General features: G+C 29.5%; 1 protein-coding gene across 2 annotated transcripts in view; it reads right to left on the bottom strand.

The window, feature by feature from the left end:
- The window catches only part of LOC106460519 (PC4 and SFRS1-interacting protein-like), a 56,503-nt gene that overhangs the window by 3,678 nt on the left and 38,293 nt on the right, over positions 1 to 14,532 (bottom strand). For both annotated transcript variants that reach the window (XM_022387266.1, XM_013920235.2), the window contains exons 11-17: positions 12,701 to 12,765; positions 11,575 to 11,663; positions 10,343 to 10,413; positions 6,700 to 6,801; positions 6,188 to 6,292; positions 3,863 to 3,941; positions 528 to 751 (exon numbers count right to left, since the gene is read on the bottom strand). In XM_022387266.1, coding sequence (XP_022242974.1) covers positions 528 to 751; positions 3,863 to 3,941; positions 6,188 to 6,292; positions 6,700 to 6,801; positions 10,343 to 10,413; positions 11,575 to 11,663; positions 12,701 to 12,765 — 735 coding nt within the window. The remainder of the gene's footprint in view (positions 1 to 527; positions 752 to 3,862; positions 3,942 to 6,187; positions 6,293 to 6,699; positions 6,802 to 10,342; positions 10,414 to 11,574; positions 11,664 to 12,700; positions 12,766 to 14,532) is intronic.

Consider the following 14,532-nt stretch of genomic DNA (forward strand, 5'->3'; position numbering starts at 1 on the left):
TGGAATGTTTAAATCAAGCTCTTCATCAGAAAAGCCCTTCACTCATCAATCAGAAAGGTGTTCTTCTTCTCCGCCCCCCAGTGGCACAGTGGTATGTCTGCGGGCTTACAATGCTAGAATCTAGGTTTCGATACCTGTGGTGGGCAGAGAACAGATAGCCCACTGTGTAGCTTTGTGCTTAATTACAAACAAACAAATCTTCTTCTCAATGACAATGCACATCCACATGTGGTACCATATTTTCCAGATATGGCACCATCAGATTACCATATTTTTCGTTCGCTGCAACACCATCTTAATGGGAAAATGTATGAAAATGTGGAAGGTGTTAAAGAGGACATCGACATGTTTTTTGCTCCAAAGCCAAGTGATTTCTTTAATTTGATTGTAAGATGGAAAAGCATCATTGATACGAATGGAGACTATTTCATTTAATAAATGTTTTGTTTTGATATATAAGTTGTTCAGGTTTCTTCATCTAAAAAAAAGCAACATTAATTTCTTCACGACCTAATAATACAACTTACCTTCTTTTCTGTACTAAGAGACTCAGTATTATTTTTGTGGAAAGAATGTTCTTCCAGATATTGAACATTTGTTGAAGATTCTACCAAAGAATCATCTGTTTCTGAAGTTTTCGCTGTGCCCTCTGAACTTTTCTCATCATCTTTCACCTCAAGATATGACCTGATTGGATCTTGATCTTCGGCATTATTACCAGTGAACTTTGAATCATTTACAGATCCATTTTCTGAAAAAATAAGAAGGCACAATAGCATTCTGTCAGACCTAAGCATACTCTACACCTTTTTATCTTTTTCTTTCATAACAATACTAGGCCTTGATACTATAATTCTTCACAATATCAATAAAAATTTCTGACATCAACAACTGGAATTATTTTGGTGTACTAATGTACACTAGCAAGATTTTATATATACTTTCAGTAAAAAATTTTTAACTAGTATGCAAAAATTACTATCTGTATCTGGAAAAAGAAGCTTCTGTTTTATAAATTATCACAAAATATAATTATATTTTCTTGAACACATTATTCTTTCCAAGTGCTATCCATATTTATTTGACAACAAACAAATCATATATGATGCTTTAAATCCTAATAAACTATGAAGAGCTAGCAGTAATCCAACTTTATTAGCTGTTTTGGTAAGATCTAATAAACTATGAAGAACTAGCAGTAATCCAGCTTTATTAGCTGTTTTGGTAAGTCCTAATAAACAATGAAGAGCTAGCAGTAATTCAGCTTTATTAGCTGTTTTGGTAAATCCTAATAAACTAAGAAGAACTAGCAGTGATCCAGCTTCATTAGCTGTTTTGGTAAATCCTAATAAACTAAATAGAACTAGCAGTAATCCAGCTATATTAGCTATTTTGATAAGTCCTAATAAACTATGCAGAACTAGCAGTAATCCAACTTTATTAGCTGTTTTGGTAAGTCCTAATAAACTATGAAGAGCTAGCAGTAATTCAGCTTCATTAGCTGTTTTGGTAAGTCCTAATAAACTATGAAGGGCTAGCAATAATCCAGCTTTATTAGCTGTTTTGGTAAATCCTAATAAACTATGAAGGGCTAGCAATAATCCAGCTTTATTAGCTGTTTTGGTAAATCCTAATAAACTATGAAGGGCTAGCAGTAATCCAGCTTTATTAGCTGTTTTGGGCAAAATGACAGTAATACTGTGCTAAAGTTCCACTAAAATTAAATGTTCTTCTGTTATTAAAATGTTCTTTCAATACTTTTGAATACAAATAATGAGAGTGTAGTATTAATTCATAAGTGAGATAATGAGTTCACTCCAAAGAATGGACAAGTGTTACTCACACCTAACTATTCTTGCTGTTGTTATTAGAATTTTCTTTAATAGGTTTATAGATATAATAATTTTTGAAATGACTGGTAACACTTCAGAATTACATGTGTACTAATAAAAATACCACCAGACATCTTTCTTGACATAAAACATAAGCAGACTTACTACTATAAGGTCATACTACTTTTATCTACGTCAGCTGCTTCGTACTCCATCAACTCACACATAGTGAATGTAGTTTCATAGAAAGTGTTTCCAAGCACTTTTTCGTTTTCATTTTATACTTTAATGCTCTACTGAAGTTTATCAAGACATACATATTCAGTGATATTAATTTCAGGTTAATTGGTCAGAGAACAACTTAGACAAAAAAAAATGTTTTTGAATCACAAGCTACATTGTCACCAGAACATCGTTTTCAAATATGTGATAAAATTTCACAATGACTTTTAAAGAGAAAACTTACAACTGTTACTCAAACATATTTTTCTAATTATATATAAAAGATGCAAAGCAACACAAACATTTTTTAGCCATTGTTCATATTCTAGTAACTACTTCAAAACATATTAGACTTTTATCTTTGTACAGTAAAATTCTATTTTGTATGGTGTAATTTTGTGTACATAGCTGCAAGTGAAATAGTTTTAAGTCTATCTTGCCATTATACAACAAAAGCTGTCAAAAGAAAACGTGATGTGCATGCGTAAACAAATCCAAATTATAATTCTGAATGATGATTTAACTGTAAAAGGCAGTTATCATTAAGCCACAGTAATTACATATTAAACAATTATTCTAATTCCGATAGTGATCTTGATTAGTTGTTAAGGCTAAAAGATAATACTTTAAGGAGAACTGCATTATAAAAATTAGGGAAAATGTTGAGTAATATGTTGAAAACTCGAGAAATAGTGAATATTTCTATTTCAACAAAATTACCATAGATTAGTTCCAAAATCACTCATGTCAAATCAAACAATGGATAATAATTTTAAATGATAGAAGCTAAGTTGTAATAAAAACTATTCAGCCACAAAAATATTTTAAACTAAAAAACCTAACCAATGAGTTAAAACTTCATAACTGTGTCATTGTTCCAGTAAAATCAACTTGACTTCAAATACTTTATGAATAGAATTCAACTATAGAAAATTCCAAAGACTACAGTAACTAAAAGTTGGTAAAAAGAAAAAAGGATCAGAAAGTTAGAGAATTCTAATGACCTACTGTAGCTCACAAAAAGAGGCAATGGCTAATAACATTATAATGCCAAAGGTACAATAAAAGGTCTTCTCTTCTTCCCACATATGGATGTTAAAAAGTTATTATAATGATTACTTATGCCAAAAACATGTCAATATAGTGATCTTGGCCAGTTACTGAACTATGATGATTGACTTTATTCTCGGGTGAAAATAATATGCTTATGTTTTGATCATATTATGACTACTTTTCCACACCAACTTTAGAAATTGAACTTACTTTTCAGAGCCCTTATTAGTTTATTTAGATGAATATACTAGACTCGTCTATTAAACAATGACCAGGTTGTACGTGACCATCTAGGACACATTTATATACAAACTGTAGTATTAACAACTAGAACTTATTTTGTCAAAAGTCAATCTGTAAATGACAACCCAAGAAACATTATTTTAACTAATATCTAAACTATAGATAACCATCAGGGTGCACCTACTCAGTGAAATCTAAGTTAGAGTCAACTATTAAGAATGCACCTATTCCATGAAATCTAAGTTATAGTTAACAATTGAGGATACACCTACTCAGTGAAATCTCAGCTATAAAGCTATGGGTCATTGGTCATCATGGACAAGTTTATTCAACAAAACTAGAACTACAAATTAATATCCAGCTTGAACATAAAAAGCCTAAGCTATAAATGAGTATCCTGGTAAACATCTATCCAACCATACTTAATAAGTAAACACAGAAAATATTAATTTTAAATGAAACAAAAACTATTCAAAATGTTAAAAGAGATCGTATAATAATTGCATACTTACCAGTCACAATTACCTCTCTTTGTTCTGGGTGTTCCTTGTCAAAAGTTTCTTTCCACATCTTTACTTCCCTTTCAAAATCCTATAGTTTAAGTATGAAAGTAATCATAAATATGACACAAAAATTAAGGTAATTAATTTTGTAATACATATTGCAAAATCTGTAATTCATACACAAACATCAAAGCAAATATGACAGAGTTATGATGGTACTGTGATCTGTCATTGCTAGTTCAAAAGTTATTTTTTTGCCCATTTATTTCCTTCATTTAAGTTATTTAAATTATCTATTAAGTCTTAAAACCTAAAATTTATTGGAGATAATTTTAAAGCTGTCCATTATCTCTTGAAAACTTTCAGGAATTCTGTGAACAGATAAAATTTATACAAATGTATTTTAATGTTAAAGTGGCCAACATTCGTGCGTAAATGCAATGTGTCTCCACCACCCAATCTCAACATAGTCAATTTTGATACCAGAAAACTGTCTATATCACTGATTGTGACTTGCAAGAAAGTATCTTTGTACCAAATCTCATGTAAACTGGTTGATATACACTTGAATAGTTCACAATGACCCCAAATTGTGTTTTCCTCACTGAAAAATTGAGCAAAAGAAAAAAATTCAAAAGTTGTCTATATATCCCTGCTCAGGATCTACAAAAGAGTATCTTTGTATTAAATCCCACATAAATTGGTCAAAATTATGCTTTTTGTAGCCTTTAGACCCCCTAAAATGACCAAAAATGGGCATATCCAACATTTTGGGTATGTATATGTATGGGACTTTAAAATTCTTAGTACCAAATCCCATGCAAGTTAATCAAAATATGGCCAAGTAATTGCCCCAAAACCCCCAAATTATGCTTTTTGCGAGTTCTGACCTTTCTCTCTCAAAAAAAGACTAATCCAACTTTTTGTAAGTCAATGTGTTGGGGGGTATGTACATTTCTTTTGTGCTAATTTTCATTTTGATGGCTGCAAATATGACTATACAGGAACCCAAAACATACATTTTTGTGTTGTTTGAACTTTCATCCCATAAAACTCTTAAAAGTCCAAAATGAAAAGAATTAAAAAGGACACTGAATGTATAGGACCCTACTAAGTTTCAAGTCAATCCACTGAAAAGTCAAGGAATAGCAGTTGACTGAGAAGTGTTTGGAAGAAAAAGAAACAACAGAATGTCTCTTTAACATAAACATGAGTTTTATCTGTGTGGGATGCTGAACAAATTAAAAAAAAAACAGTATATTTTAAATCTGCAATCATCTCCTAAATTTTCATATTTTCTTACTGGGATGCTAAGTCATGAAAGCAATTTAAATTTGTTGAATTTCTGTGTATTCTTATGTATTTCTCTGCAGCTTTGATTGCCTTAACATATTTCAGTTCAGAAATGTTTACAAAATATTTTAGAGTTCAGGTGATGCCCAACAAATGATTGAAGCTTGCATATTTCAGTATATACGAGAAATAATTCTACTACAAAAGATATCTGTATTTTTCTGATTACTCAAATTCTTAGAAATTTCATCTACAGATAAATACATTTTAAAAATGCTTAATTCATAATTATTATTGAAATGTTAAGGCTTTCATATACAATGAAACAAAACAAATTACTCTTTAATATACATTTTTAACTACATATCATATGACTCTTTCACGCTCTGTAACTAAAGGTAATTGTAATATTCATGATTACCATTATGTTCCATAAAAAATATAGAGGAATGAGAGTAAACCACTGTATTTGACTATTGAATCAATTAAATTTTGACACATGTAACATTAACCAATGAAAATACATATCCATTCATCATGAGCACTAACAGCAAGACATTTATAATTACTGTCCAATGTTTTTGTAACTACCTAACACTGAATCTATAAAATGTAGGATACTTGATATTTTCAAACTAGAAAACATTTACTGGATCATGTTACATTCTTCTTATTAAAGAAGTCTGTATATTCTGCATTAAGTTGCTAAACTGCACATAAAAAAAACATAAAAGTATGGTTATGTAATTGTAAGCATACTTGAAATAGTTTGTATGTTTAAAAAAGCTGTTAAACTCAAAGTTTGAATGACCAGTGTGAAGTAAGACTGTGCGAAATTATAGTTTAGGATACATTTTGGTCAAACAATCCAAAATAACATTTGGAAATAACCTTTCACAAACCAGCACTTTAAATTCACACAAAACATTTAAATATACAATTACTGGGAGATAAGTACTATAGTTGAAAGATATGTAATGCAATGTTAAACAAAAAAATACAACAGTCTGAGACTTCTCACAATAACAGTTTAATACCTACCATTTCAAAACTCTCCCCATCAGGAAGAAGAAACTGGTTCTTGATCTTGTGATACAGGTATTCTGCTTTTTGTCTAACTATTTTACTTTTCTTAAACTTACGGCACTGTAACAAAAAGTCAAACTGGTTATTTTAAACAACATGTCCATAAAGTTTCAAAAGAGCAAACCCATATTTATCTCCCCAACTACATAAAAAATCAGTTATCAAGTTAACATGTTACTAAAAGGTTCAACAGCTGGAACATAAGATATATCAAATATAAAACAGAATATTAGTATAATTTTTCCTTTATTTAAATTACCCACTCAGTGTTTCCATAGTGATCTAAAGTGTAAAGTTATAGCTTATTTTAAGTTATTGTTAAATTGTGGCAATAAGATTAGGTTTCACACTAAAAGAACAACATTCAGTGGATCATGTTACTTCTTAAGAACTCTGTAGAATTTGCATCATGAATAAATATATATGTTACTGACTTAAAAACAAGCGATTATTACAAAGAAACTTACCTTTCGGATGGTGTGGACAATGTCAGGTTCCCTGCTGATTACAAACTGTGTTAAGGGCAGTTTATCTAGCTCATTCAAAGCTTCCATACAGCGGTTAACATCCTAAGTATGAATTTTCACAGAAACATCATTTTAAAACTGCTCAGAATCTTTCCAATCTAAATTTCTGAAAAGATTGTATTATACTGATAAGAGCCCGAACAAACAAGTTTTTGTTTTTAAATTTAAGTTCAAGAACATCAAAATTGCTTTCAAACAGTGAGGTTCAGAGTGTAACAGCTACAACAGTACGAATTTTAAATGGTTGGTAAAAGATGTGACATGAAATATCAAAAAGAAAAATTTATGTTTAAAATACCATAGAATTGGTTAGCATTGTTCATTCTGTTATTAAATAATTATACAAGATATAGTCAAAATATTTAAAACTCAACACACATTAGTAAACTATATATATTTTCATTACATGTTCATAAAAACTAATATTAAATTCAAGCAAATTAAGGTGAAGTTATACCAATTCCCATAAACTAATAAATATTTTTATTCCTTCATTTAAAAAATTAAATAAAGTGTAAAACTTTACTGCTACTGATAAACTTAGTTTTATAAAAACTAAAATACAATGTAATATGTAAAGTACTTGGTTGCATTTTCCCAATTGGGCCCAAAATACTTTTATTATATATTCATATGTCTTGTTGCAGTATGGTTTTAAGAAAAAACTTTTGTCTTGTAACATCAAAAGGTAAAAAATAAATTATCATATCTTCAGTGATCTATTTAATTCTTAGGGGCTATAATATATATGCATATCAGGTATTATGCCTATTGGGTCTCATTTTGACTCCACAACTTTTGTTAGTTACTAAAACAATGTATCAGTCTAACTGTAGTGTGTTATATGTGGAAAGATATATGTGGCTACGACACAAAACAGCTAGCCAAATTTGCCTGGTGCATCACACTAACATTAAAAATAGATAAAGTCTCCTTTCACTCCAAAGGTGGTTCTTGAGTGATAAAAGGTTTTATCATACTAATAAACGTTAACACACCCTTTTATTTTACTTAATTGTCCAATGTTTCTGAAACCTTCAAGCAGTCAAATACACAAAATAATAAAAAAGAAACAAATCATTATCCTCAGCTGTATAAGGTAATAACTTAACCATAATGAAAACCAAACATTGTCAACTGAGTGGTTAAATAAAGGTCATGTACAGTCAAACAGAGTCAAATATTACTTACTGATTTTTGATGGTGAAAAAAATATTAACAAGTATAGAATACTTTATTTACATTCTTTTACCTCCACTGTATGTATTGTGAAGTTTCTCAAGATGTTTTAGCTCTCTTGCTAGACTATTTTGAAATCTTAATCTATTATTTACAAACAGAACATTAGTATCTTTTGTTTTGTTTTATTACTCATACCTTTAAGTTCATTACTAAACACAGTTTACTGACCATTGATGGGATAAAATGCTGGAATATTTGGTGCTTCTGAATAGTTGTTTGCATATGTTTGTCTTTAAAGCATTAAATAGCTTCTTTGTTCTTGTGCAAATGTAATGAAAACATTTTAAATTCTCTACACAACTTCTAAACAACTGCATTGCACGAATTGCACATTCACATCACTGGAGATACGAGTACTTAACTTCAAATTGACCTCATTAGCTATCACAACAGAAAATACTTTTGATGGTTCCATCTCAGTAATAACTTCTGAACTTTATGTGATGCCATTTGCCATATATTGAGATTCATTAGTACTAGTGAATGAGCATAGTACTGCCTGTGGAGTGGTTACTATAAAATTGATTACTGCTTCATTGAATTATGAATATCAGTCCAATCATCAGATAACACAGAAATATGAATGGCATATCTGTATTATCATAACTTAGAAGGATTCCCAATAACTGCTTATGGTGCAATTGGGTGCAGCTTGTGAAACAAATCCTGAAAATGGTGATTTTAAACAATGTGAAAGAGAAACTGGTTAGTATCAACAAACAGTTAATAAAGTTCTTTCTTTTGGTCTGGCTATCTATGAGTCCAGTAATAACAACCTGGTGTGGACTTCTGACACTGACTTAGAGTTGGAAGTGTTGACATCCTTGGAGTGGAAAGTAATGAAATATTACTGTCTTCTTCACTCATATAATCAATTCTATCATTATCAAATTCAATAAAAATATTCTAACTGTTATGGTGTAGTTTAAATGCTGTAGTGGCAAGAGCTGAAGGAATGACAGCACAACTGATATCGTCTTCACCTCACTTTTTGATTTTTGTTCCTCCTCTTCAGAGTCAGAGGATAGGTAGAGCAAGGGTTTAATAAATATTTTATCAGACAGTTAACAAATATCACATACTCAAATGAGCACTTAGTTCTAACTGTTTAGTCACCTTGGTGACACAAAAAGAATATAAAAGTTGTTATACTGAGCAGATTTTTGTCTCAGTTTTCATGACTGAAAACAAAAGGTATAGAGAGTAACTGATGTAACTGGATTTTTACATGAACTTTAAGATTCGTGGAATATTATGTTTACTTGATTGACACTCTCTATATTTTAGTTTGTGTTGCTCTCAGAAACGGGACTTGTAAGTAAATTTACTTCTGACAATTAAGTGAAGTCTAAATATATATTTTAGAAAACAACTGATCATTCATTTATACCAATCTTTGTATTTTTGTGTGAGAACATAAAAGTCTTATGGGCATACTCTGTCTGAGCTTATGCAAATAGGACATTGTTTATAAAAAAAAAAAAAGAGTTGCTTGTTTGTTAAATTTTGTGCAATGTTATATGAAAGATGATTGTGTTAGCCATCCCTAGTTTTGAAGTGATAAGACTATTGAAGGAAGGCAGCTGGTCAACACCACCCAAGAAGTTTTGAGGTACTCTTGCCAGACCAAATAATGGGATTTTACCACCACTTTTACGACACATCCGTAGTCTCAAAGTACAGAGAGCATTTTTTTTCCCCAATAACAATATATGAACCACTAAAACTCAGCTCCAGAGTCCAGCCCATTAGCCATTGGACTGTGCTCTGCCCACCTAAAAATGGAGGAACTGTTGTTAGGCTATTTATTGTAACTTGGAGAGTGAAGAATTGTGCTATATATTTGGTATTATTTATGTGTGCATACATAAAATATTAGGAAAACATTCAACTATTAACCAAATTACAAGCTTAAAGTAAGGGATAATTTATTAGACCTTTATGTATGTTTGTGATTATGTCATGAACTAACTTGTTAAGCTGATATCTAATTTAATATAATTGTAAAATTCAAGTATTATTTCTAAAAGAATGTTTTGTTTGTAAATCAACATAAATCTAGCCAAAAATATAACATATTATGGATACATACAGTTCAATTTAGTAATATAATACAAACGATAAAGTAAACTTTACAACTGAGACTTCACTGACTTTACACTATTTGATACTTTAACCCATTTACAATGAAGAGCTACTTCATACTCGTATTAAGTTTACTTATACTCTAATTTTTATTGCTAAATTAGAAAAAAAAAAACAATCAATAGAACACGTTATTCTTATAGTTTACCTTTGTCCACTTATCTATTTAGAGGCCTTTAAAAAAGAAATTACTTACCACACTAGCAAGACCCAGGCTATGTTTGATAATTTCATCTATTTCACACAATTGAGATTCCAAGTGAATGTCTGAAAGTAAAGCTTCTGTAAGAACTGTATTTTAGAGTAATTTACTCATTTCTTACAAAACACTAAGTGCCATTATTTTAAGTCACAACTGAAAAGTATTTAGTAAAAACATATATATATATTTATTAATTTATTCATTTATGGATTTTTTCAAACACAGTTACTTTTACGATAAGACTAAATATTATCATCATTTTCAAAGATCTGCCTCTCACTTCAAAATTGTAATTTTTCTATAACACCACTGAAATAAGAACCATCTTAAAAACATAGAATATTTAGAGAAGATTATCTCCTAATGAAGTAAGTGTCTGTTTTGAACAACACAGTAAGAATTATAGTTGTTGATTACAAATTATCATATGATCTTCAATATTTAGTAGTATATTCTAAACTATGCCTTTAATGTTATTTAAAGTAATATGAAAACAAAATCAGAAAACAGCAACGTAAAAGAAAATCAAGTTTGTCACACAGTAAGAGTAAAATATTGCTACACATACAATAAATCTCTATTTATCTGCAACATGCCATTATGTGGTGTTTATAACAGGATAGACTTTCAAACTATTGATTTACACAAACCATTGTTCCAGTAAGATACATTGCACAAAATCATGTTTTTCAACATACATGTATTCTTGACTTATGGCTCTAACTATTTACAGTATTTAAAAATGGAAGTTTTTAAGGCAAGCTAAAAACTTTCAATTTAGTATTCTTAGACATTGCTAATATTGTTAATATATTATTTATCTCTAATAAATAAAAATGGTTTTTTTATAAATAACATTGTGATTTTTTTTAGCTAAAATGAAAAAAAGAGAATTTTTAAATCATTGTGTAATGTTTATTCATCTTTTCCATTTCATACTAGTATGATAAAATTGAAGGCACATTTAAGTCCTGAATCTGAATTGGGGGTATAAACGGTAATTGTTATTAATTTTTATGAATTTTATGGGAATAAAATCAAGAAAATTGTGCTTTCAAGAGTTTTTACAGGCAAATGGAAATAAAAAAACAAAAAATTTAAACAAACAAAAAATACAGTTTTCTTTACTGAAACCAAGTTAACTCATTCTGATTACAGTTTACTTTAAAATACCACAGTAAACAATGTTAGCTTATAAAGATGGGATTTAAAATATTTATTATTACATTTTTTACTCAGTCTTTCAACCTTTTCATATTTCTTTTTCTCCAGTTTAGCTGTCTTCATTCTTTCTTTTTCTTCTTCTCGCTTGGAACTGAAAAAAGCATAAATTTAAGCTTCTGAATCACTAAACATATTAATGGCATAAAAATATTCTGTTCAAACATATATGTTAATTACACAACCTATATTTAAATAACATTTTATAAAACTGTACTGTACTTTATCCTCTAATATTAGCAAAAACACAAGGAATCTGCTCAAACAGTGGTTGCTCATTGGAAAAACATTATTGGCTGAACAACTTGAAGAATTTCAGATTTTATTTCTTCGTGATATATCCAATTTTGTCTAGCATTCTTTTTCTACTCAATTTTGTTTTTGAATTACTTATGCTGTAAGCAATTAAACTTTTCTTGCACACTTGTTTCCACACTTTCAAAATTGAATATATATATATATATATATATATATAATAATGATAATGTGAACAGTACTTACAATTACCTTACAATCACTTTCATTGTAATAATTTCTATAAAACATTGCTACATATGTATACAAACACTGTGAATATGAAAAGTGTTCACATATTTCTACCTAATCACAATATATTAAGTAACCAACCAGGAGTTTTTGAGCTATTTACAAGTTAATCTTTAAAACATCATGATCATAACCTACAATAGTGAAATTTGTTAAATCTTATAAACAAAAGGAGATGTTTTATTGCGAAACAGATTATTCACTAATGTCTCCTAAATTACACAAGATGTTGACTCTAAAGCCAGCATCTCCATTGTCCAAATAATGTCTGAGCTTATCTGTAACAGTTTTGTGCAAATATTTTGCACATTTGATGTCAACATCTTAGTAAATTAAAGATTAAAATGAAGCAACAGACACAAAAATAATTCATCTGAAAAACATATATTATGCTATAAAATTATAAGTACTTATTAATTATGTAGTATTTAATTTTATTATATATGTATGTGTGTGTGTGTGCATATATATCAAATGCATGCTTATAAAAATAATCCTATAAAACTTACATATTAGAATTTATCAACCTTTACATGATATTCTGTTACATTCCTGATGTATGACTTAATAAAACAAGAAACTTACATTTTTTGCTGAATTTTCTCCCAGTGATTATCTTTCAAATCTCTGTCCATGTCTTTAGGACTTAACTGAAAGTAAAAAATAAGCTGAAGTTGTATAATATTTTGCATTGTATTTTTTATACACAACTCCATTGAAAAGCAAGTTTAAGTTCAACAGAACAATTTTTAATTTAAAAAACAATCATTTCATTTTGATTTTACAGATATACCTAAAAATGTGATTACACTTGACATAAAGTGTAGCATATAAAATAAAGTTTCCTGTTTTCATATATTATGAAATTTAATACCTTCAGATCATAGCAAGCTACCTTCTCCAATCAAAAATAAAAACTCAACCCAATAATTAATATAAGTAATTAAATATTCTGTTAAAAATCATGTTTAGTTTGTGAATAACTTGTAAATATTATGCACTTTAAAACCAAACTGCTAATGTTCTTAAAACTATAGTTTTAACAAGTCTTTCTCCAAACAAAAAATTGCTTCTGCAATATTTACACATATAGCATTGTACCTAGCTTCAATGTACCAAGTATGCAGAACTCAGGTAAGTTGAAATGATGTATATGTATCAGAAACAGTTATTTAGAGAAAAACTGAAACAACGTTCTAGGTGAAGTGGTTACCATGCACAAAAATAGCAAAAATGATAGTCAAAACTCACAGTCTTTGAATGATTATAAGTGTGTTACATTGTCATTACTTGGCTTGTAAACAATTGAATGTAAAACTGATGTATATTTACTTTTTGGTGTATCACCTTGTAAGCTTTAATAGCTTTTATACCAATCACTACTTATCATTTTAGTGAAAGTGAAAAGCAGCACTGACCAAATAAAGTTACCAGTGTGAAGTGGCATTTGATTTTTAATTTTCCATCATTATAAGTAATTAGTAACATAAAACATAAGATAAAAAATGTTTTAATGTATTGACACCAAGTCTGCAAGTTAATGAGACATTTTTGGTATGTTGATTTGCTGGCAAGGCATTTGAAGGAACATAGACCAATCGATGGTTTTATGTTTGTTTTAGACCAATCAGGTTCTAATGCTCCTAAGCACTTTTTATTTGGCCAGTCACATTACACCTACATGAACACTTCTACTATTTTGTGCAAGAGGAACACAGTGCAAAAAAAACCCTTACACTCTTCATCTTTAAGGCCAAACACTAATGAGTGGCAAGTTTTTTGGTAGTTTTTTTTTAGGTTAATAGATTGAGCTCTTTCTCGAAATACATTGTTTGGGGTTCTAACTTGAATACCACAAACTGTGACATCCCTCAGAAGCCCACCCAATCTTCCAAATTCAGTAGCATTGACCCACAGACTGGGTGCTAAAATAACGTTTACATAAAGAAAATCTACATATAAGCAAAAAAACCTAAAGCTCCTTTTTATCATTATATATTTTAGTTCTTAATTTTAAGTGTACTTTAAGGCCATCCTAGCTGCATTTACATTTCTGGCTACATACTTTAAAAATATGAGCCATTCAAATTGTTTCAGTAGAAATTCTTAAATTTCTTCATTAAGTTACACAGTTTAATTTGGCACCTTAAGTATTTTCTCCTTGAAGTATAAAAGTATAAATTAATTTGTTTTTAGTTCTTACACCAATACTTCTTCAAAATTGTTTTTTAATCAGACAGTTGGGTGAAGACCTTAACAAAACATTTCTCTGTTAATGCTTTAAATGGATTTGTTTTGAAAGTCTACTCATCATGTTTGAGTTTTTATGCTCATGAATGTAGAAGCCAAGTCCTGTGGCCCAACTGGGAATGTAGATCTGCAGCCTTAATAAACAGAAATGAAACATCGTATGAAGT

Source organism: Limulus polyphemus, unplaced genomic scaffold (genome assembly GCF_000517525.1).
Source record: "Limulus polyphemus unplaced genomic scaffold, Limulus_polyphemus-2.1.2 Scaffold785, whole genome shotgun sequence".
NCBI lineage: Eukaryota > Metazoa > Arthropoda > Merostomata > Xiphosura > Limulidae > Limulus > Limulus polyphemus.